This window comes from Mobula birostris, chromosome 13 (assembly GCF_030028105.1).
Source record: "Mobula birostris isolate sMobBir1 chromosome 13, sMobBir1.hap1, whole genome shotgun sequence".
In the NCBI taxonomy this organism is placed as follows: domain Eukaryota; kingdom Metazoa; phylum Chordata; class Chondrichthyes; order Myliobatiformes; family Myliobatidae; genus Mobula; species Mobula birostris.
Window position 1 is genome coordinate 29,307,954 of NC_092382.1, and position 23,952 is coordinate 29,331,905.

The 23,952-nt window shown below is 44.7% G+C and overlaps 1 protein-coding gene across 1 annotated transcript in view; it reads left to right on the top strand.

The window, feature by feature from the left end:
* The window catches only part of LOC140207871 (uncharacterized), a 115,283-nt gene extending 91,547 nt beyond the window's left edge, over window positions 1-23,736 (top strand). The window contains 3 exon segments of the mRNA XM_072276418.1: window positions 1,706-2,836; window positions 14,140-14,253; window positions 21,078-23,736. Of these exon segments, the coding sequence (XP_072132519.1) occupies window positions 1,706-2,836; window positions 14,140-14,253; window positions 21,078-22,862 (3,030 nt within the window). The 3' untranslated portion in view covers window positions 22,863-23,736.
* Window positions 23,737-23,952: the final 216 nt, after the last annotated feature.

Consider the following 23,952-nt stretch of genomic DNA (forward strand, 5'->3'; position numbering starts at 1 on the left):
TGGGGGGCCAGGCACCCATGCAGCTCAATGGACAATAGACAATAGGTGCAGGAGTAGGCCATTCGGCCCTTCAAGCCAGCACCGCCATTCACTGTGATCATAGCTGATCATCCACAATCAATATTCAGTTCCTGCTTTATCCCCATAACCTTTGATTCCACTATCTTTAAGAGCTCTATCCATCTCTTTCTTGAAAGCATCCAGAGACTTGGCCTCCACTGCCTGCGGGGGCAGAGCATTCCACATATCCATCACTCTGTTCTAAATGGCCTATCCCTTATTCTTAAACTGTGGCCTCTGGTTCTGGACTCACCCATCAGTGAGAACATGCTTCCTGCCTCCAGCGTGTGCAATCCCTTAATAATCTTATATGTTTCAATCTGATCCCCTATCATCCTTCTAAATTCCTGTGTATACAAGCCAAGTCGCTCCAATCTTCCAACATATGACAGTCCCATCATCCCGGGAATTAATCTTGTGAACCTACGCTGCACTCCCTCAACAGCAAGAATGTCCTTCCTCAAATTTGGAAACCAAAACTGCACGCAATACTCCAGGTGTGGTCTCACCAGGGCCCTGTACAGCTGCAGAAGGACCTCTTTGTTCCAATACTCAATTCCCCTTGTTATGAAAGCCAGAATACCATTAGCTTTCTTCAGTGCCTGCTGTACCTGCATGCTTACTTTCAGTGACTGATGAACAAGAACACCTAGATCTCGTTGTACTTCCCCTTTTCCTAACTTGACTCCATTTAGATAATAATCTGCCTTCCTGTTCTTGCCACCAAAGTGGATAACCTCACATTTATCCACATTCAACTGCATCTGCCATGCATCCGCCCACTCACCCAACCTGTCCAAGTCACCATGTACAAGCTGTCCAAGCACAGTGGGAACAGGGAATAATACCAAAGGATAGTATCAGACTGAGCCAGGTCACAGATTGGAGACGGCCAGAATGCCCCATTCTCACAGAGACAGGAAAAGCATCAGCGAGTTTGATGGTCATTACAGATACCAGTACCGTGCTCAGTTAGAAGATGACTTCTCTCTCCAACTTGTGTTGAACCTCACTTTAACAGTGTGAGGCCAGATCACACCTTGGCAACTCAAGTGATCTCATCTGAAATGTTGTCCTTCACTCACTGATGGATTTTGTAACTTTTTTTTTTCAGGTTGAAAAGGACAAGGGACTTATCTACGGGAATCTTGAACACAACAAGCCAGCTTTGCTGTCTCTGTCCACGTGTATAAGAAGTGGAGCAAGAGATTCACTCGATCATCCTTCCTACTCAGACAGTGGGGAGGATTCACTCGATCATCTGACCGACTGGCATGCCTGTCAGTTTACACAGGGGAGAGGCCGTTCACCTTTTCAGACTGTGGGGATTCAAGGTCATCTCATTAAGGTACACCTGCAAGTTCACACTGGGACAAGGCCATTCCCCTATTCTGTGGGTGAGAGGTGATTCAGTCGGTCATCCCACCTGTGGACACACCAGTCAGTTTGCACTGGGCAGAGGCTGGTCATCTGCTGAATTTGTGGGGAAGGATTCACTCAGTCATCTGACCTAATGGCTCACCAGCGAGTTCACATCGGGGAGCGGCCGTTCAGCTGCTCGGACTGTGGGGAAGGATTCACTCAGTCATCTGACCTAATGGCTCACCAGCGAGTTCACATCGGGGAGCGGCCGTTCAGCTGCTTGGACTGTGGGAAGGGATTCACTTGTTCATCTAAGCTAAAGGTACATCAGCGAGTTCACACTGGGGAGAGGCCGTTCACCTGCTCAGACTGTGGGAAGGGATTCATTCAGTCATCCGATCTGAAGGTACATCAGCGAGTTCACACTGGGGTGAGGCTGTTCAACTGCTCAGACTGTGGGAAACGATTCACTTCGTCATCTCAACTTAAGGTACATCGGCGTGTTCACACTGGGGAGAGGCCGTTCAACTGCTCAGACTGTGGGAAAGGATTCACTTCATCATCTCAACTTAAGGTACATCAGCGAGTTCACACTGGGGAGAGGCCGTTCACCTGCTCAGACTGTGGGAAGGGATTCATTTCGACATCCAATCTGAAGGTACATCAGCGAGTTCACACAGGGGAGCGGCCGTTCACCTGTTCAGACTGTGGGAAGGGATTCACTTTGTTATCTCAACTACTGAGACACCAGTCAGTTCATACCGGGAAGTGGCCAATCACCTGCTCAGTCTGTGGGAAAGGATTCGTTAATTCATCTCAACTGAAGGTACATCAGCGAGTCCACACTGGGGAGAGGCCGTTCACCTGCTCAGTCTGCGGGAAGGGATTCAATCAGTCATTTCACCTACTGACACACCGCGCAGCCCACACAGGGAAATGGCCGTTCACCTGCTCAGTCTGTGGGAAAGGATACATTAAGTCATCTGAACTGAAGGTACATCAGCGAGTTCACACAGGGGAGCGGCCGTTCACCTGCTCGGACTGTGGGAAGGGATTCAGTTTGTCTTCTCAACTACTGAGACACCAGTCAGTTCATACCGGGGAGTGGCCATTAACCTGCTCAGTCTGTGGGAAGGGATTCAATCAGTCACTTCACCTACTGACACACCACGCAGCCCACACAGGGAATTGGCCATTCACCTGCTCAGTCTGTGGGAAAGGATTCATTAAATTATCTCAACTGAAGGAACATCAGCGAGTTCACACTGGGGAGAGGCCATTTACCTGCTCAGTCTGTGGGAAGGGATTCATTTCGTCATCCAATCTGAAAGTACATCAGCGAGTTCATACTGGGGAGACACCGTCCACCTGCTCAGACTGTGGGAAAGGATTCATTCAGTCATCCAACCTACAAGGACACTGGTCAGTTCACACAGGGTAGAGGCTGATCACCTGCTTAGACTTTGGGAAGAGATTCTCTCAGCCAAATGAGCCAAATGTGCATCATTGAATTCACACAGGGGAGAGGCCGTTCACTTGCTTTGAATGTGGTAAAGGATTCATTCAGTTATCTATATTTATGACACACTACCAAGTTCACACCGGGGAGTTGCTGTTCTTCTGCTCTGAATGTGAAAAGCGATTCACTCAGTCATCTAACCTTATGTAAACTTCGAGTCGGCTAGCAGCTTAATATAGGGGGTGATAGCCCCGCAGCCCGGCCAAACTTAAGAAATCTCGTTTGGGTGGATGCTGCGCAATGTGTCCCCTGTTACAAATCAGTACCCTGAAATAACAAACAGTACACAGTATGCGATTAAACAATTGAGCTTTATAACTCTTATTTTGACTGTATGGTTCGTGAAGTAAACAAAAAAAGAAGAAAAATGGCCCACTCTCTCCATTCACATCTTCTCATCTCTCCCCAGCAAAAGACCACGAAAATCTCCCTTCCAGACTCACAAGGATGAACATTTCTGTCATTGGATAGCCCCGCACTCCAAATCCCTGTTATCTTTATTCCTAATCTAAACATTGCTGCTACAGAGAAACCATTACCTCGGCAGTGAAACATTGCACAGAGGCCGTTACATGAGCAGTGAAACCTTACAACATGTTACACTGGGATACATTACTGGGTTCACACTGGAGAGAAAGTTTGAATAAGCTGCATGCTGGATATTTGTCCATCACCGTTGCTGAATGCAATTTCGACAATGACAGTCAGTGCTGAACTCTGCAATTATCACCACATCCAGTTCTGCACCCTGGTCACTGGGCATGGGAGGAGTTTCTTCTGCTGCACAATCACCTTTAATGGGACTGGAGTTTAATATTCTGTATCGGAGACAAATAAATCAGTTCTATTTTAAACTCTGTCTCTGGTACTTAGTAAATTTATAACACAACCAGTGTACAATAGAGAGTCAACTCGGGCCGTCTGGACCCTGCCAGTAATTCAGTTTCACGATAGTCCTTTTTAAATCCTCCCCTGTTGTTCATCTCTCGCTCCCCCTGTGGAGATGGGTTCCAAACAGTCACCACTGTGGGTGAAGAGGTTTCCCTTGAATTTTCTGCAGACTGAAGAAGTCGAGCTGACTGCAGTTCTGTCTGACATGTTCATCGCCCCTCTAATCTCTGGGCTGAGAAAGAATGACATTGGGAGTTAACCTCCTTATTCAGGGCTCATTTCCACATGTGGGTCATTTTCCCTGCTTCTGAAGGGTTGTTAGAAAACACCACTGTCCTCTAAAGACTGAAAGCAGAATGGGAAACCATCAGTTGGATATTCAACGGAGCAGGGTCAGAAACCAGAGGCGGGTCCGCACAGGGCAGAGTTTGGGGCTTTGGACGATGGTCGGGGTAAGAACGTATGATGAGGAGAAGGAAATCAGCAGCGGGGTGTGGCAACGAATGACAGAGTAGCAACATTTGGAAGCTGATTGACAGAGAAAATAATTCCGTTGTCTGACTGATGACACAAACAATGCCTGTGGTGAGGTGCTCCATTGATCGAGGCACATGTGTGTTTTGAAATGGTTTTATCAATTGAGGGAGTTGTTCCTGCTTGTTTATCCTGTAACATCCCGATGGTTTTAAGGATTGTCTTATCTGCAAAAGTGTATTGATTATCTGTGTTCCTGTGCCTACTCCTAGTCTGCGTCCTGTCCCGTCATTTAGTTTTGTCCATTCCTGTTCCCTCATACTTCAGTGCCTGTGTCATGCTTTTGGGACCGTTCCCAGCGTCCCCCATTATGACACTTGAAGCAAGATTTTGGTGAATGATATTTGCCACTTGATTGTACCTTTGTAAGTAATCAGATTGAGTTAAACTGCTGCAGGATCCTGGAAAGTGTCGGACTGTGTCTGGTATGTCTTGGCATTTTCTGCATTCATCACCTTGTTTGTTACTCTTTTATGTATCTTTGTTAATTTTTACATTAACCACTCTGTCCTGTATTTCTGCAAGGTACCTCTCTTTCTGTGAAGACGTCTTCCACTCAGAGTCGGGCGTTCGATGCTTCCTTGACGAACATCTTATCTGCTCAGATCATTGGGGTGTCTTCCATGGAGGGTCATAATCATTCCACTGGTTAACATTTTCTTCAATACTGGTGATTCATTTTTCTGAGTAGGCCTCTCATTTAAGTTTTCTGGTGTGTACTTCCATCACAATTGCTTATGCTTGCATGGAGTGCTGAATCCTGCTTATTTTAGAAGAAAATATATATTTAGGAGTTTTATCTGACTGTTGTGTAAGTTTTTAATGTCTGTAATTCCTTGTCCTCCTTCTGTCCTAGGTAGTGTTGATCCAAGTCTGTTTCAGTGCAGATACTGTTTTCTAAATTTGTCTTTTCCGCTCTTATTTTTCTTTGTAAAGTTCCATTTCAGAATGGGACCAAGATATTTTTCCGAAATAATTAGTTTCGTTAAGGAAAATATTTTGATCCCCGATTCGATTTTGAGAGAAAGTGGGGCTCCTTTGCCAAATATTATCATTTAATATGAATTTATTTATATAGTTTCCTTCCAATTTTATGTTATATAAATGTGATTTGGCAGTTGTTGTTGTTGTTTTAAAAAGAATCTTTTATATATAATTGCAAGACGTAATGCTCCGGGTGTTGGTTCCTAATGTTTTTTTAGTAGTTCGTGGGTATTTTTTTCATTAGTTGGGGTTCTCTTTTTCCCTTTTTCTAAGTTTTTTTTCATTAGCATATACAAGCTTTTTTCTTCAGCTTTATTAATTATATATACTAATTTGTTGAACTTTTGCATTTTATAGTTGTAGAAGATTATATATCAATAAAAAGATTTTAAAAATGAAATGAAAAGAAAATATGTTCTTAGGAGATATTTTGCTTAATTCCCCATCCTGCTTACATTTGTTTCTCTCACTTCATCTCCACCCCCCAAATGCCAATACTTCAAGTGTATCGGGGTAGAAGTGGATATATATACTATTACTAAGGAGAAAATTTGCTTTGGAAGCTGAAAGGCCTGGAGGTAGGTAAAACTCCTGGACCAGACAATGTACACCCCAGTGTTCAGAAAATGGTAGGTGAAGAGATTGTGAAGACATTAAAGTCATAGAACATGACAATCTAGTCTGTGCCAAAGTATTCATCCAGCAACCTCCATTCCCTTCCATCCATGCACCCATCCAAACTTTGCTTAAATGTTGAAATCGCCCCTGCCACTTGCTCTGGCAGCCCGTTCCACATTCTCACCAGCTCTGAGGGAAGAAGTCCCCCCTCGTGTTTATCTTAAAGAATGGGTCATGACCTTTCAAGTATCACTAGACTTGGGAATAGTTCTGGCGAGCTAGAAAGTTGCAAATGTCATTCCATTCTTTAAGAAGGGAGGGAAGCAGAAGAAAGGATATTATATGACAGTTTCTGACGTCAGTGGTTGGAGTCCATTAAGGATGATTTTTCGGGGTACGTGGCACACGATAAAGTAGGCCAAATTCCTCATGGTTTCCTGGAGGGAAAATCTTGTCTCGGAAATCTGTTGGAACTCTTTGATGAAATAACAGGCAGGATAGACAAAGGAGAGGCAGTGGATGTTGTTTGCTTGGATTTCCAGATGGTCTTTAACAAGGTCTTGCTCCCATGAGCCTGCTGAACAAGGTCACAGCTCATGGTATTACAGGAAAGATACTACAATCAATCGAAGAGTGGTTTACTGGCAGCAGGCAAAGACTCAGAACAATGCGAGCCTATTCTGTTTGCTGCTAGTAAACAATGACATTCCGCTGGGATCAGTATTGAGACCGCTTTTTTTCGTGTTAGATATCAATGATCTGGATGACAGAATTGATGGCTTGGTGACCAGCTTTGCAGTTAATACGAAGATAGGTGCCGGGCAAAGCTGGTCACCAAACCATCAATTCTACCTTAGAGTAAAGCGGGTGTCTAATGAAGGACTCGGACAGGTTTGGAGAACAGACAATGAAGTGGCAGATGGAATGCAGTGTTGGGACTGCGGTCTACAGCCAGGGACTCAGGTTCATGTAGCATAGTGATGCACGAACATTGTTAGCAAAACACTCTGATACAATACGGGTTTCGTTTGTCACAGACAACAATGCCATTTTGGTACTACCAGTAAAGAACATTTCCAGAGTGGTCAAGAAGCTTCCAAACAGCCCGGGCCATCTGTGAAAACCCTTCCACATAGATGGAATCTTAGCCCCTTTTTAAGTTTAAATTCAAGGATAATTACCATAAAAATGAATATTCTCCCTCGCTTACTTTACCTTTTCCGGACTTTACCTGTGGAGGTAGACGATAATCAATTCAGGAAATGGGACAAAAGGATTTCCCGCCTTATTTCACAAGGAAAGAAACCTAGAATCGGATTTAACACCTTCCAGTTAGGAAAGGAAGGAGGAGGTATAGCACTTCCTTGCTTGAGAAATTATTTTTATGCTTCACAGATAACCCCTCTGTTATATTGGTGTAATAAGGGATAGAAGGCTAGGTGGAAGGAAATAGAATTTGGATTGATTGACAGTTTTCCTCTACAGGACTCAATTGCGAACAAAGGATTGATGACCCAATTGGAAAAGTTAAAAATAGCTGGATAAATGTCACACTAAAAGTATGGCAGAAGGTGGCTAATTCATGTGGAATCTATAACATGTTAACACTTTTCAGATGGTGTGCTGATGATACCACATTCCTTCCCAGCAGAGGAGATAAAAGATTTGAACTATGGATAGAGAAAGGTCTTACAACCTACATCTCATTCACACACTAAAGTATTACGAAGTTCTCAATCCCTGTAGGACAAACATGGCCTGGAACACAATCACTTTTTTAGGTACCTTCAAAAAGAATTCAAAAAGAAAATAATTATCATATTTGGAATAAATGGATTGAATTTATAACCCCAAAGCGAGCAGACTTTTAGATGACTCTCCTAATGGTTTAGACTGCCTTCCCTATCAACATAGTAATAGTGTTAACGTAAGCTCCCTTGGTTCGAATGTTCACTGTTCTATTTCTGGAAAATGAGGAATTAACACAAGCAAAGAAAAAGATTTGAGAAAAAATATGATGAAATGAAGTAAATAAGTACACAGAGATTGGATAAGTATGTTTGTGGGTAGGAACAAACATTAACACCTACGAAGGAAGCTACATGGGGTTACACACAATATTTTGAACCAGAAAGAAATGGACCAGAAGAGATACATGGAGATTATTATTCATACACTATTATTACTATTTTAACAACTATTATTATTATTTAGTTTAATAGAGTGGAATTACAACTGCACGTAAATATCTATTTAAGTGCCTAATTATTTTTATATCATCTCAGTGTGTACTTGTGAATATATAAATATATATAGATTTATATATATATAAACATGGAAAAGGTTTTATATGTAAAAACAAGTTTGTGTAATACTTAAAATACCTTATCCAAATAAAAAATAACATTAAATAAAGAAAACCCTCCCAACCCCTACATCACTCCCCATTTCTGTAAACCTCTCCAACCCCGACAGCACTCGCCATCTCTGTAAAACCCTCCACCATCCACCCTGGAGCTGACCCGAGAAAGACACTGTCCATGACGCATGGCAGGGCTCATAAAACACCCTGTTGTCCAGAGGAAACTACAGTCTGATCAAGGTCAGGGGAAGCAGACAAACCAGTTCTCTCTGTCTCCCCCCATTTTGTGGACTCTGAATTGACTCTTGCTCTTGGATAATCTAATCAGAGCATCCACCCTGGAGCATTCAGACGACAGCTAACCCGAGAAAGACACAGGGTGAATGTAGACACAGGAAGCTTCAGGTGATCATCTGCTAATCCTGAGACCATTCCTAAACAAGCATACGTTTGTTATGTAAAGGGCGTGGACTCTGTACTGACTCCTGACTCCGGGACAATCTAATCAGAACAATAGACCTGAGACCGTTCTCAGAGGAGTGGATACTGATTATGCAAAATGCCGGACCTACCAAACAAGCAATCTGTAGCCTCGTTTGGTTGCCTCTGTCTGCCTGGGCTGCCTCATTAAACTGGATGTAAAGACCCAAATACACAAGGCTGGGGTGGGCGGAGCCATGAAACAACGTTGGCTGTTGCCCTGTACAATGAGCAGTGAGAAGGTGACCCAGGTAGGTCAGGACAGAGATCCAGTGGTTCAGTTTGTGAGGGGCAGTATAAGACTCAGGAGCTCCAAATAGACAGGGGCGATAACTCTCCAGCAGCCAGAGACCAACCATCCTGAATAGGGAGGACCCCACGGACACGTGGAGATCGGGATCACGAGGCCAGCCGTAGAATCCTTTCCCGGGTGATACCTTTTCTCTTCATTGACTGCTCATGGAGTGTCAGGGGTTCTAGTAGAATGCACACAGGTAGATAGCGTGTGAACCTACGTGCTTTATAGTTGAAATAATAAAATTTACTTGTTGGTAAATACAGATTCTCTGTACCTCTCTGATCATTATTACAAGGGATGATCCTTGTAACAGGGGCGTCCATCATTCAAGTTGCCCACCAATAGGACATGCGCGCTGCACAGTGTTACCATCGGGAGGGAGCTCACGCTCAGCGATTCAGGAACAGCTTCTTTCCCTCCGCCACCTGTAACTCAGTTTTTTTCCCCTCTATATTTATTTATCCTGTATTTCATTTTACTGCTACCGAAAAGTTAACAAATTTCACGACAAATGTCTGTGATATGAAACCTGGTTCTGATTCGGATGCAGGAGGGTTGTGTTAGATTGAATTTAAATTGGTTGAAAGATAATGAGAGGCATTGATCATGTGGACAGTCAGAGGCTTTTTCCCAGGACTGAACACGAGAGGGCATTATTTTAAGGGGCTTGGAAGTAGGTACAAAGGAGATATCAGGGGTAAGATTCTTTTCCGCAGAGGGTGGTGAGCGCGTGGAATTGGCTGCCGGCAGCTGTGGTGGAGGCGGAAATGATAGGGACTCCTGGATGGATACATGGAGCTCAGAAGAATAGATGACTATGGGTAAGCCTAGGTAATTCTCAGGTAGGGACATGTTCGTTACAGCCTTGTGGGCCGAAGGGCCTGAATTGTGCTGTATGATTTCTATGTTTCTATGTTACTAAGGCGATAAGAAGTGAGGTTTATCTAATTCCGAATGGGAAAAGGGAGAGAAAGAGAGGTGATCACACTTTGGTCAGCCCTGACATCAGTGAATTGACTCAGTTAACGATACAGGAAGAGGTCACTGATCCACCTAGTTTAATGCCGAGACTTTCCGCAGCACTGGAAAGGCCTCAGTTGGAGTATTGCGAGCAGTTTTGGGCACATTACCCTGAAAAGACGTGTTGAAGCTAAAAAGGGTTTCATTCACGAAAATGATTCCAGGATTGAACGTCTTGTCCTATGACAAGCATTGGACGGCTCTGAGCCTGTACTGACTGGAATTCAGAAGAATAAGGGTGACCTCATTGAAACCTATCGAATGGTGAAAGGCCTTGACAGAGTGGATGCGGAAAGGATGTTTTCTCCGGGGAGAGAGTCCAGGATCAGAGGACACAACCTCAGAATAGAGGACCGCCCTTCAAGTCCGGTAAAGAGGATGGATTTTTTTTAGATAGAGAGCGGTGCGTTTGTGGAAATCTTTGCCAGTCACCACTGCGGAGGCCATGTTTTTAGGGATATTCAAGGCAGCAAGTGATAGATTTTTCATAGTTCGGGGCAGGAAGGGATACGGGGAGAAGGCAAGAGATTGGTGCTGAAAGGAAAATTGGATCAGCCATGATGAAATGGTGGAGCAGACTCGATGGCCAAATGGAGTAACTCTGCGCCTGTATCTCATGGTCTTACCTTCTTCGTGCTGACTATCACTTGGACCATCTCGTTAACTTTGTTTCTTGTATCGTTTCGATATATACACATAAATCGCCCGTCACCTGTGTACGCAGTTACCTTTGTAGGGTCCTGGTAAACCCATCTCCATCAGAGTATGAGAGAGCTCCATCCAAATCACAGCCACTGGTTCTCTGTGAGACATGTCCTGATGTTCCGGTCACCGTCAGTCTCTCCCTCTCAGACCACAAAGCCTCCACCAGCAGGTCGTCTTATTTACACCAACTCAAATGTTTTAAGTTGTTGGTAAAATCAGACCTGAACTGTGTTTGTACTCAGGGTAAACTCCGCTTCTCAAGTATCCACGCTGACTTCCGTGTACTTCCTAAAGTACTGGACCTGCTGCCGGACGCAACATCCAGGCAAATGCCAAGATTTCTATAGCAGCTGACATCTCTTGGAGGACTGGGTCAGGCACAATCTGAAAGGAAAAACAATTTGTCAACGTTTCTGAACGAAACCATCCGGGCCTGGTAAATGCAGGGGGTTTTGGGATGAGCCGAGTTTCTCTACAAGATCTACCCATATCTTCACTCCGCGGTCTCACCATTCTGTAGATATCATTATCTGCCTGTCCCCATCACATTCCTTTACCACTATTTTAGTTGTGTTCTATAAGTTCTTCAAGGCCTGTAGATACATTCTTCGAAATAAAATCCCATTCTCCTGATAGACGCATGACTTCTCACAGACAAGTTTTCATATGAAGGTTTTCGCACAGATGTTGTTTTGGACCGAGGTCCTGATTCACCTCCAATCTCCGTCAAGCACATTGCAGGCTGCTTGGGGCTACCTCCTGTCATTCCTCAGGCTTCTACCCTCACACTAATGGACAGGCTGAGAAGACGAACCAAGACCTGGAGCAGGTTCTTCTCTGCCTCTCTCCTCTCGGAGTAACCATTTAATCTTGGCCGAGTTCGCCCACAGCACCCTTCAGCATTCATCACTGGGTATGACCCCTTTCGAGTGTCAAATTGAGTTTCTGCCTCGCTCTGTCTCCTGATCAGGAATTAGAGGTCGGGTTGCCCTCCGCAGAATAATTTGTTTAAAGGTGTCTCAAGGGCAAAGGATTCTGAAAGAAAGTTCAGCCCGGCAGCAGGCCAAGGCCAACAGACAAAGGCGGTTTGGCCCCTCTTTCAATATTGATTAGCGGGTCTCTGTTCGTCCACTCAAACCTGAATCGCGAAAACTAGCCCCTCGCTTTATCGGCCTCTTTAAAGTCACAAGGAAAACTGTCCCGGCAACATATATATCACATCCTCCTTCTTCTCTAAAAATTCACCCCGCCTATCGGGATTTAAACTTTTACCTTGTCCCTATTTGGCCCCGAATCGGAAGACTCACATGCCTTTCCCTCCGCGCCACCACACCGCCACCGCCCCCCCCACCCCCCCCCCCCGCCCCTCACTACTGAGGATCATCTTGCTAGTTCGGGAGGAATATTTTGGATCCTGTCCTTAATTCAGAATTCCAAAGGACATTCCGGACAGTACTGGGCCATCAGATGCGGCCATGGTGGGATGGGATTTGTCGCACCCTCGTGTCGGAGGTAGAGTATTCTCAGGTCTCTTTTTTTTTCTTTGCTGTTTTGTTTGTCAGTTCTCTGAGTTTTATGAATTGTAACTCAAATGTGTTGTTGCGCTTTGGGGATTTTTATATGTTAGAGTTGTGTCTTATATAGTTGACAATCACGGTGCAATTATCCATGGATGCTTCTAATTAATTCTCCCTGAGACTTTGCAGGTATCTAAGTAAATATCCATGAACCTTTGTTCCTCTTCAGATTGGTTACCTGTAAACTTGTCCCGAGTCTGGGCACGGATTCCTTCGTGCCCTGGAGTATATCTAAAGGGGCAGTGCGAATTCCTGGGGCTCGGTCGGCCTGATCCTTGCCCAGTGGTCACTGAGCATTGGAGGAGTCTGTTCTGCTGATGTTAGCCTTAAACTAGACTGGTGTTTAATATTGTGGATCTGTGAAAGATAAATCAGTTCTCTATCAAATTCCGTGTCCTAGGTGCTTACTGTCTCTACCACACTCACATTGTACACTAGAGAGGCCACTCGGCCCATCTGATCCCTGCCCATGTTTCTGTTCCATATCAGTATTTTATTAATCCATCCCTGCTGTCCCCCTCTCACTCTCTCTGTGATGACAGATTGCAACTAGTCACCAGTCCGTGGGAGAAGAGATTTCCCTTGAATGTCATAGAATCATAGAAACCTACAGGACATTACAGACCCTTCGGCCCACAATGTTGTGCCGACCATGTAACCTACTCTAGAAAACGCCTAGAATTACCCTACCTCATAGCTCTCTATTTTCCGATGCTCCATGTACCTATCTGAGGTTCTCTTAAAGGACCCCATTGTATCCGCCTCTACCACTGTCACCGGCAGTGCATTCCACACACCCACCACTCTTTGTGTAAAAAAATCTTACCACTGACATCTCCCTTGCAACTACTTACTTTAAACTTACCCCTTGTGTTAGCAATTTCCGTCCTGGGAAAAAGCCTCTGGCTATTCGCACAACCAATGGCTCTCATCACCTTCTCCACCTGCATGAATTTCCTGCATGTTTTTCTCCAGACTGAATAAGATGATGAGCTCCCTGTGGTTTTGACGTTCCCCAGTGGTCCGGCCGAAGGTGGTTAAACTCCTTCTTCCCTGATCTTTTGAACGTTTTGGGACATTTTCACTCGTTTCAAAGGACTGTGCCTCAGACAGCTGGGCTGTTGCAATGCGCCTCTAAAGTCTGACAGCAGACTAGTGAGTGAATCTTCGATGGAGCAGAGTCGGAAACCAAAGTGTTGCCAGCATGAGTCAGTGCTTTGGGGCTCCAGAGAGATATGGAGTCTAGAGTTTACGAGGAGGAGTAGGAAGAGGAATCAGGCCAAAAAGATGTGCCTGCAGATGAAAGAACAGAAACATTTGGAACCTGATTTTTTAAAAAATGCAAAACACTGGAGGAAATCAGCAGATCAGGCAGCAAATGTGGAGAGGAATAAACAGACAACGTGTAGGCCGAGCTCCTTCAGAATTCCTAGACTATGTGCTCCTCTGCTTAGTTGCTGCCCTAACAGCAGAGTTCGTCCAGCATTTTGTGTGTGTGCGTCTCCGTATTTCCAGCAACTGCAGAATTTCTTGTGTTTTATACCTGCCTTTGTAAGAGGGTTGTACTTTGGCATTAGATACACTTCGATACTGAGTATATTGTTTATTGGAGCCGTTTTCTGCGTTAAAACAGCTGCTGAGTTTTCTATACAGACACTAAAAAACTGAGATATGGACATGGAACCAGTGTTTGAAAAAACTGTTAATGGCACCGTGATTACCCATAAAGCATTGCGTTATAAATTTCGCCGGCGCTGAAGCATCGATCATATGCGCAGGCGTGAAGGTTGATGAATATCACGCATGCGCGCAGTACACAAAGGCCTCAGGATCACGGCTGCAGGTAAGTGAGAATCTCGGGACAATGCTGTGACTCCGGACTCCGTGACCCGCAATCCCGGGACAGGCCTGCTCTCTTCCCTCTCTCTCAGCCCCACCATCCGTACACGGGCCCCGGGGAGCTTCCGGCTGATGAGGGAATGGGAACCGATGGGTCTCTCAGACAGAGCTGAGCTCCAGCTGTCTAAATGCAAGGATCGGGAACTCGGAGAAAGGGAACAAAATCTTTTACATCAGCTGTTGTGAAAATCACCTTTGTTCTGCCTCCAGTCACAAACCAGAGAAAATCTGCAGATGCTGGAAATCCGAGCAACACACACAAATTGCTGGAGGAACTCAGCATTAGTACTCTTTTCCATAGATGCTGCCTGGCCTGCTGAGTTCCTCCAGCATTTTGTGTCTGTTGCTTGTTCCACCCCCTCTTGTTCTGGACTTTTCTACCCGTGAGGTCATGATTTTTAAATTTTTTTTTAAGTTTTCTACAAACTACAGTGTCGAAGAAAAAAATCAATAGTGTAAATAGAAGGATCATTGCAATACAGACAAAAATAGCAATAATACACATCTTAACAAATGAGCAAGTCACCCATATTAAAAATGAAAAGTTAGAAAGGAAAGCACCCAACCCTCCCACGATCCAACTCCAAGCCAACCATTACATTATAAGTATAAATATTTAAAAGGACATTTGAGATAAACTTTTATCACCCCAGATCTATATATTGTAGGAAAAAGAGAAATGAATAATAAAAAAAGCAGCCTGCTAACTAAACAAAGAATCAAAGAAAGCTGGAAATGCAGGATCTGACTATCAAGGGAAGAAAAAAATACACCTGTCAATCTAGGTGAGAATTATGAAAATATCCAAGAGAAGGTCCCCACACCTTATGGAACTTTATATCTGAATTAAAAAGTGAATAGTAACCGTATACGCTTATAACAATTACAGCACGGAATCAGGCCATCTCGGCCCTTCTAGTCCGTGCTGAACTCTTATTCTCACCTCGTCCCGCTGACCTGCACTCAGCCCTTAACCCTCCATTTTTTTCCTGTCCATATAGCTGTCCAATTTTACTTTAAATGACAACATCGAACCTGCCTCAACCACTTCTGCTGGAAGCTCGTTCCACACAGCTACCACTCTCTGAGTAAAGAAGTTCCCCCTCATGTTACCCCTAAACTTTTGCCCTTTAACTCTCAACTCATGTCCTCTTGTTTGAATCTCCTCCAATCTCAATGGAAAAAGCCTATCCACATCAACTCTATCTATTCCCCTCATAATTTTAAACACCTCTATCAAGTCCCCGCTCAACCTTCTACGTTCCAAAGAATAAAGACCTAACTTGTTCAACCTTTCTCTGTAACTTAGGAGATGAAACCCAGGCAACATTTTAGTAAATCTTCTCTTTACTCTCTCAATTTCATTGACACCTTTCCCATAATTCGGTGACCAGAACTGTACACAATACTCTAAATTTGGCCTTAGCAATGCCTTATACAATTTCAACATTACATCCCAACTCCTATACTCAATGCTCTGATTTATAAAGGCCAGCATACCAAAAGCTTTCTTCACCACCCTATCCACATGAGATTCCACCTTCAGGGAACTATGCACCATTATTCCCAGATCCCTCTGTTCTACTGCATTCTTCAATGCCCTACCATTTACCATGTATGTCCTATTTTGATTAGTCCTACCAAAATGTAACACCTTACATTTATCAGCATTAAATTCCATCTGCCATCTTTCAGCCCACTCTTCTAACTGGCCTAAATCTCTCTGCAAGCTTTGAAAACCTTCTTCATGATCCACAACTCCACCTATCTTAGTATCATCTGCATACTTACTAATCCAATTTACCTCCTCACCATCCAGATCATTAATATATATGACAAACAACATTGGACCCAGCACAGATCCCTGAGGCACATCACTAGACACCATCCTCCTATCTGACACGCAGTTATCGTCTCTGGCGTCTCCAATCCAGCCACTGCTGAATCCATTTTACTACTTCGATATTAATGCCTAACGATTGAATCTTCTTAACTAACCTTCCATGTGCAACGTTGTCAAAGGCCTTACTGAAGTACATATAGACAACATCCACCGCTTTATCCTCATCAACTTTCCTAGTAACCTCATCAAAAAGTTCAATAAGATTTGTCGAACATGACCTTCCACGCACAAATCCATGTTACCTGTTCCTAATCAGACCCTGTCTATCCAGATAATTATATATACCATCTCTAAGAATACTTTCCATCAATTTCCCCACCACTAACGTCAAACTCACAGGCGGATAATTGCTAGGTTTACTCTTAGAACCCTTTTTAAACAATGGAACAACATGAGCAATAAGCCAATCCTCCAGCACCATTCTCATTTCCAATGACATTTGAAATATTTCTGTCAGAGCCCCTGTCATTTCCACACTAACTTCCCTCAAGGATTCTAGGGAATATCCTGTCTGGACCCAGAAACTTATCCAGTTCTATATTCCTTAAAAGCACCAGTACCTCCTCTTCTTTAATCATCATACTTTCCATAACTACCCTTCTTGTTTCCTTTACCTTACACAATTCAATATCCTTCTCCTTGGTGAATACCGAAGAAAAGAAATTGTTCAAAATCTCCCCCATCTCTTTCGGCTCCGCACATACCCATCCACTCTGATTCTCTAAGGGATCAATTTTATCCCTCACTATCCTTTTGCTATTAATATCTTTTCAAGATCCAAACAAGACATAATATCCCTGAGCCATCGAACATGGGTAGGGGGAACTACATCTCTCCACTTAAGGAGTACTGCACGTCCAGCTGAAAGAGAGAGAAAAGACAATGTTCATCGTTTAGCCAGGATCAAATGCTTGTCAGAGTCTCGAGAAATACCGAAAAGAGCGATCAAAGGATCAGGTTCCAAATGACAGGGACGTGTTTTGACCCATTCTCTCTGGGTACATAATGATATCAAACACCTTTGCCCTGGGCAACAAGTAGCTTTCACATCACAAATGTGCCAGACTCCAATGAGACAGACTACTGCCCTTCCCTTCATGTTCATTGGCATTGCCATCACTGAGTTCACCACCGTCAGTCACCTGGGGGAGGGTTCAGGGGAAATATTTGTGTACAATACAGAAACTGGTGTCACCTGTGTGTATTGTGGTGATGAAAAAGTTGCTGGAGAATTCGCAAGTGGGAAGAAGTGGAGTGATATTTGGAAATCTTGACTTTTTAAAGCATAATTTAGCAAGCAAGTGACATATGGATGATGTGCAAAAGCTCTGGTGAGAAAATCCTTCATTACCCGTTACAGGCCTGCTGCATAGGTTGTGTGAGAGTGCAGATGAACTCGATCAAACCGAGAGGACATCAAAGTTCTTATCGACAGTGATTTGCTAGCTGTTAAAATGACTGTCTCTCTATATAAAATTCACTGTGCACATGTTGTCACTGTGTAAAAAAAATGGACAGTACAAGATTTATGTGCACACTGGTCATTACAAATTAGAGGGGACATTGGTGGGAAGGTGGGAAGACATCCGGTGTCCCTGATGCCCTCACCTACAAGATGTGCATCCAGCTGCAGCTTGTAACCCTGCACTTTACAGAATTGGAACTTGAAATGGGAGAATTCTGGATCATCCAGGAGTTGGAGGACGTAATAGATATGACATGAAGAGAGGTGAGTTACACCCAAAGTGCAGGACACAGGAAACTGGGTGAGAGGCAGGAAGGGGAATGAGTTTAAATAGCAATCACAGAGTACTGTTATTGCTATCCAACACAACAACGGGTGGACCACTTTAGAAACTTGCGGGGGATTACCTGGCAGAGGAAAGTCAAGGGGGTGATAGGAGATTCGTTAGTTAGGGGAACAGAACAAGAGGGGACGAATATCCTAGTGGTAAGACTTGCTCATGCGAGTTGTAGGGGGAATGGGAGCCAGCATTAACAGAACAGATAGTGGAGAGGGTGAATTGAATTGACTTTATTACTTACGTCCTTCATATACATGAGGAGTAGAGATCGTTATGTTATGTCTCCGTCTAAGTGTGCAATTTGTAATTTATAGTAATTTATAATAAATAGTTTGTACATAGGACAGTCAATATAACATAGAAATGCAATTGTATCAGCATAAATTAATCAGTCTGATGGCCTGGTGGAAGATGATGTCCCGGAGCCTGTTGGTCCTTTTGCTGTGGTACCGTTTCCTGGATGGTAGCAGCAGGAACAGTTTGTGGTTGTGGTGAATTGGGTCCCCAATATCGTTTGGGCCCGTTTTACATCCCTGTCTCTGTAAATGTCCTGATTAGTGGGAAGTTCACATCTACAGATGCGCTGGGCTGTCCGCACCACACTCTGCAGGTTCCTGCGATTAAGGGAAGTACAGTTCCCATACCAGGCAGTGATGCAGCCAGTCAGGATGCTCTCAATTGTGTCCCTGCAGAAAGTTCTTAGGATTTGGGGCCCCATCCCCAACTTCTTCAACCGTTTTGAGGTGAAAGAAGTGCTGCTGTGCTCTTTTCATAACACAGCCGGTATGTACAGACCATGTGAGATCCTTGGTGATGTTTATGCTGAGGAATTTAAAGCTGTTCACCCTCTCAACCCCAGATCCATTGATGTCAATAGGGGTTAGCCTGTCTCCATTCCTCCCGTCGTCCACTATCAGCTCCTTTGTTTTTGTGACAATGAGGGAGCGTCTGTTTTCTTGTCACCAGTCAGATGTTGTTCAGACCTCAGAGTCAGCAATCAAATGGTTGAGCATGGTGCGATGAATGTGCTGAGCTGTGTATATCACAATGCAAGAGGCATCATAGGAAATCCAGATGAGCTCAGGACAGGGAATTATGATATTGTAGCCATTATTGGGACTTGGTTGCACCCAACAGTCTGAGGGATTTAGGGGAACAAATTTGTAGAGAGATTGCAGACCATGCCAAGAAACAAAGGTGTGATTTTAACTTTCCATATATTGACTGGGACTCCCATACTGTAAAAGATGTCAAGGGGGTAGAGGTTGCCAAATGTGCCCTTTATCAGTTCGTAGAATTCCCGACATAGAAGTGTGCGATGAGCTGTTAGGAAATGTTCCAGGGCTGGTGACAGAAATTAGTGATCATAATGCCATGAGAATCAAAGTAAATACGGAAAACGAGAGGTGTGCACCACAGGTTGAGATTCTAAATTGGAGAAAGGTCAATTTTGATGGTATCAGACAGGATCTGACAAGTGTGGTTTGGGACAGGCTGTTTTCTGGCAAAGGAGTACTTGGTAAGTGGGAGGCCTACAGAAGTGAAATTTTGAGGGTGTCTAGTTTGTATGTACCTGTCAAAATAAAAGTTGAAAGGTAACTGGTGCAGAGAACCTTGGATTTGAAGAGATATTGAGACCCCAGATATTTTGTTCCTCCAAATGCCTCAGACTGTTGGGCGCTACCAAGACTAATTAATGACTACAATATCAAAATTCCACACCTGAGCTCATCCAACTTTTTTTTAGTCGTCTTCTGTTGGTTTCTAAAAGCTTCCCAATAGCTTTTGCTCTTTTGTTTGCCCTCTCTTTGGCTTTTATGTTGGCTTTGGCTTCTCATTTCATCCACAGTTGTGTCCTCCTGCCTTTCCAATGCTTCCACTTCTTTGGGATGTATCGATCACTCAACCTCCTGCACCGGGACCATCGCCATCCATACCCTTCCCATCCAGGCTCCCATACAAATTTCTTTTAAATGGTGAAACTGAGCTCATATTCACCACTTGTGCTGACATCTCATTCCACACTCTCACGACCATTTCAGTAAAGAGCTTTTCCAAATGTTCCCGTTAAATTTTCACCTTTCCCACTTACCCATGACATCTGGTTGTCATCTCACCCAACCTCAGTGGAAAAAAATGCTTGCATTTACCCTATCTGTACCCTCATAATTTTGTATACTTCCAACAAATCCTCAAAGCAATGTATAATTTCTTGTTTATGTTTAGAGCCTTTTTTGGTGTATAAGATGATGAGGGGCATTGATCATGTGGATAACCAGAGGCTTTTTTTCCCAGGGCTGAAATGGCTAACACGAGGGGGCATAGTTTTAAGGTGCTTGGAAACAGATACCGAGGGGATGACAGGGGTAAGTTTTTTACACAGAGAGTGGCAGGTGCGTGGAATGCACTGCCGGCTATTTGTGTGAGTATTTCAGTTCCTGTGGGGCCAGTCGCCCATGCAGCTAAGTGCGAACAGGGAATAATACCAATGGAGAGAGTCAAACTGAGCCAGGTCACAGATTGGAGATGGCAGAAATGCCCCATTCTTATAGAGACAGGAAGAGCATCAGAGAGTTTGATGGTCATTCCAGATACCAGCACTGTGCCCTGTTAGAAGATGATTTCTCTCTCCACCTTGTGTGGAACTTCACTGTAACAGAGTGATGCCAGATCACACCTTGACAACTCAAGTGATCTCATCTGAAATATTGTCCTACACCCATTGATGGATTTTGTAAATATTTTTACAGGTTAAAAATGACAAGGAATTTGTCTACGGGAATCTCGAACACAACACGACAGTTTTGCTGTCTCTGTCCAGATACTGAAGAAGTGGAGCAAGGGATTCACTCGATCATCCTTCCTGCTGAGACTGTGGGGAGGGACTCACTCGGTCATCTCAACTGAAGGTACATCAGCAAGTTCACACCGGGACAAGGTCATTCAACTGTTCTGTGTGTGAGAAGGGATTCAGTCAGTCTTCCAACCTGTGGACACACCAGTTAGTTCTCACTGGGCAGATTGCTAGTCATCTGCTGAATTTGTAAGGAAGGATTCACTCGGTCATCTAACCTAATGGCTCACCAGCGAGTTCACACTGGAGACCGGCTGTTCACCTGCTTGGACTGTGGGAAGGGATTCACTGAATCATATAAGCTACTGAGACACTGGTCAGTTCACACTGGGGAGCAGCCGTTCACGTGCTCAGACTGTGGGAAGGGATTCCCTTGTTTCTCTAAACTGAAGGTACATCAGCGAGTTCACACCGGGGAGCGGCCGTTCACCTGCTCGGACTGTGGGAAGGGATTCACTGAATCATTTAACCTGCAGATACACCGGTCAATTCACACCGGCGAGAGGGCATTCACGTGCTCAGACTGCGGGAAGGGATTCGCTTGCTCATCCCAACTGAAAGTGCATCAGCAAGTTCACACTGGGGAGAGGCCGTTCACCTGCTCAGACTGTGGGAAGGGATTCACTTCGTACTCTGTTTTACAGAGACACAGGCAAGTTCACACTGGGGAGAGGCCGTTCACCTGCTCAGTGTGTGGGAAGGGATTCACTCGATCATCCTACCTACAAGCACACAGGTCTGTTCACACTGGGGAGAGGCCGTTCACCTGCTCCGACTGTGGGAAAAGATTCACTTGATCAGCCCAACTGAAGGTACATCAGCGAGTTCACACTGGGGAGAGGCTGTTCACCTGCTCAGACTGTGGGAAGGGATTCACTCAGTCATCTGAACTGAAGAAACACCAGCGAGTTCACACTGGAGAGAGGCCGTTCACTTGCTCAGTGTGTGGGAAGGGATTCACTCGGTCATCCCACCTACTGACACATCAGTCAGTTCACACTGGAGAGAGGCCGTTCACCTGCTCAGACTGTGGGAAGGCATTCACTCGGTCATCTGTCCTAGAGAGACACTGGCGAATTCATGCTGGGGAGTGGCCATTCACCTGCTCAGTCTGTGGGAAGGGATTCACTTGCTCATCCCTACTGAAGATACATCAGCGAGTTCACACTGGAGAGAGGCCGTTCATCTGCTCAGACTGTGGGAAGGGATTCATTCAGTCATCTGAACTGAAGGTACATCAGCGAGTTCACACTGGAGAGAGGCCTTTCACCTGCTCAGACTGTGGGAAGGGATTCACTTCGTCCTCTCAACTTAAGATACATCAGCGAGTTCACACTGGAGAGAGGCCTTTCACCTGCTCAGTCTGTGGGAAGGGATTCACCTCGTCATCTCAACTTAAGGTACATCAGAGAGTTCACACTGGAGAGAGGCCGTTCATCTGCTCAGACTGTGGGAAGGGATTCATTCAGTCATCTGAACTGAAGGTACATCAGCGAATTCACACTGGAGAGAGGCCGTTCACCTGCTCAGACTGTGGGAAGGGATTCACTTGCTCATCTCAACTGAAGGTACATCAGCGAGTTCACACTGGAGAGCGGCCGTTCACCTGCTCAGACTGTGGAAAGGGATTCACTTCGTCCTCTCAACTACTGAGTCACCAGCGAGTTCACACTGGAGAAAGGCCATTCACCTGCTCAGACTGTGGGAAGGGATTCACTCAGTTGTCTCATCTACAGAGACACCAGCGTGTTCACACTGGGGAGAGGTCGTTCACCTGCTCAGTGTGTGGGAAGAGATTCACTCGGTCATCCAACCTACAGAAACACCAGCGAGTTCATACTGGGTAGAGGCCGATCTGCTGCTCAGACTTTGGGAAGAGATTCTCTCAGCCATCGCCACCAAATGTCCATCATTGAGTTCACACTGGGGAGAGGCCGTTCACCTGCTATGAACTTGTGAAGCAATTCGCTCAGGCATCTAACCTTATGTAACTCTCGCTTCGGCTAGCAGCTTAATATAGGGGGTGATAGCCCCCCAGCCCGGCCAAACTTAAGAAATCTCGTTTGGGTGGATGCTGTGCTTGGGTTGATGTTACAAATCAGTACCCTGAAATAACAAACGGTACACAATATGTGATTAAACGATTGGGCTTTGTAGTTCTTACTTTGACTATAGGGTTAGTAACGAAAAAATAAAGGAAAATGGCCCACTCTCTCCATTCATGTCTTTTATCTCTCCCCAGCAAAAGACCACAAAAATCTCTCTTCCAGACTCACAAGAAAGAACAACATTTCTCTCATTGGATAGCCCCGCACTCCAAAACCCTGTTGTCTCTAGTCATAACATAAACATTGCTGCTACAGAGAAACCATTACCTCAGCAGTGAAACATTACAGAGAGGCCATTACATTAACAGTGAAACCTCACAGCATGTTGCAGTTCTGACACACTACCGGGTTCACAATAGACAATAGGTGCAGGAGTAGGCCACTTGGCCCTTCGAGCCAGCACTGCCATTCACTGTGATCATGGCTGATCATCCACAATCAGTACCTCGTTCCTGCTTTATCCCCATAACCTTTGATTCCACTATCTTTAAGAGCCCTATCCATCTCTTTCTTGAAAACATCCAGAGACTTGGCCTCCACAGCCTTATGGGGCAGAGCATTCGATATATCCACCACTATCTGGGTGAAAAAATTCCTTAATTCCAATTCCTTAATAATCTTATATGTTTCAATAAGATCCCCTCTCAGCCTTCTAAATTCCAGTGTATGCAAGCTCAGTCGCTCCAATCTTTCGACACATGACAGTCCCACCATCTTGGGAATTAAATTTGTGAACCTACGCTGCACTCCCTCAATAGCAAGAATGTCCTTCCTCAAATTTGGAGACCAAAACTGCACACAGTACTCCAGGTGTGGTCTCACCAGGGCCCTGTACAACTGCAGAGGGACCTCTTTGCTCCTATACTCAATTCCCCTTGTTATGAAGGCCAGCATGCCATTAGCTTTCTTCACTGCCTGCTGTACCTGCATGCTTGCTTTCAGTGACTGATGTACGAGAACACCTGGATCTCGT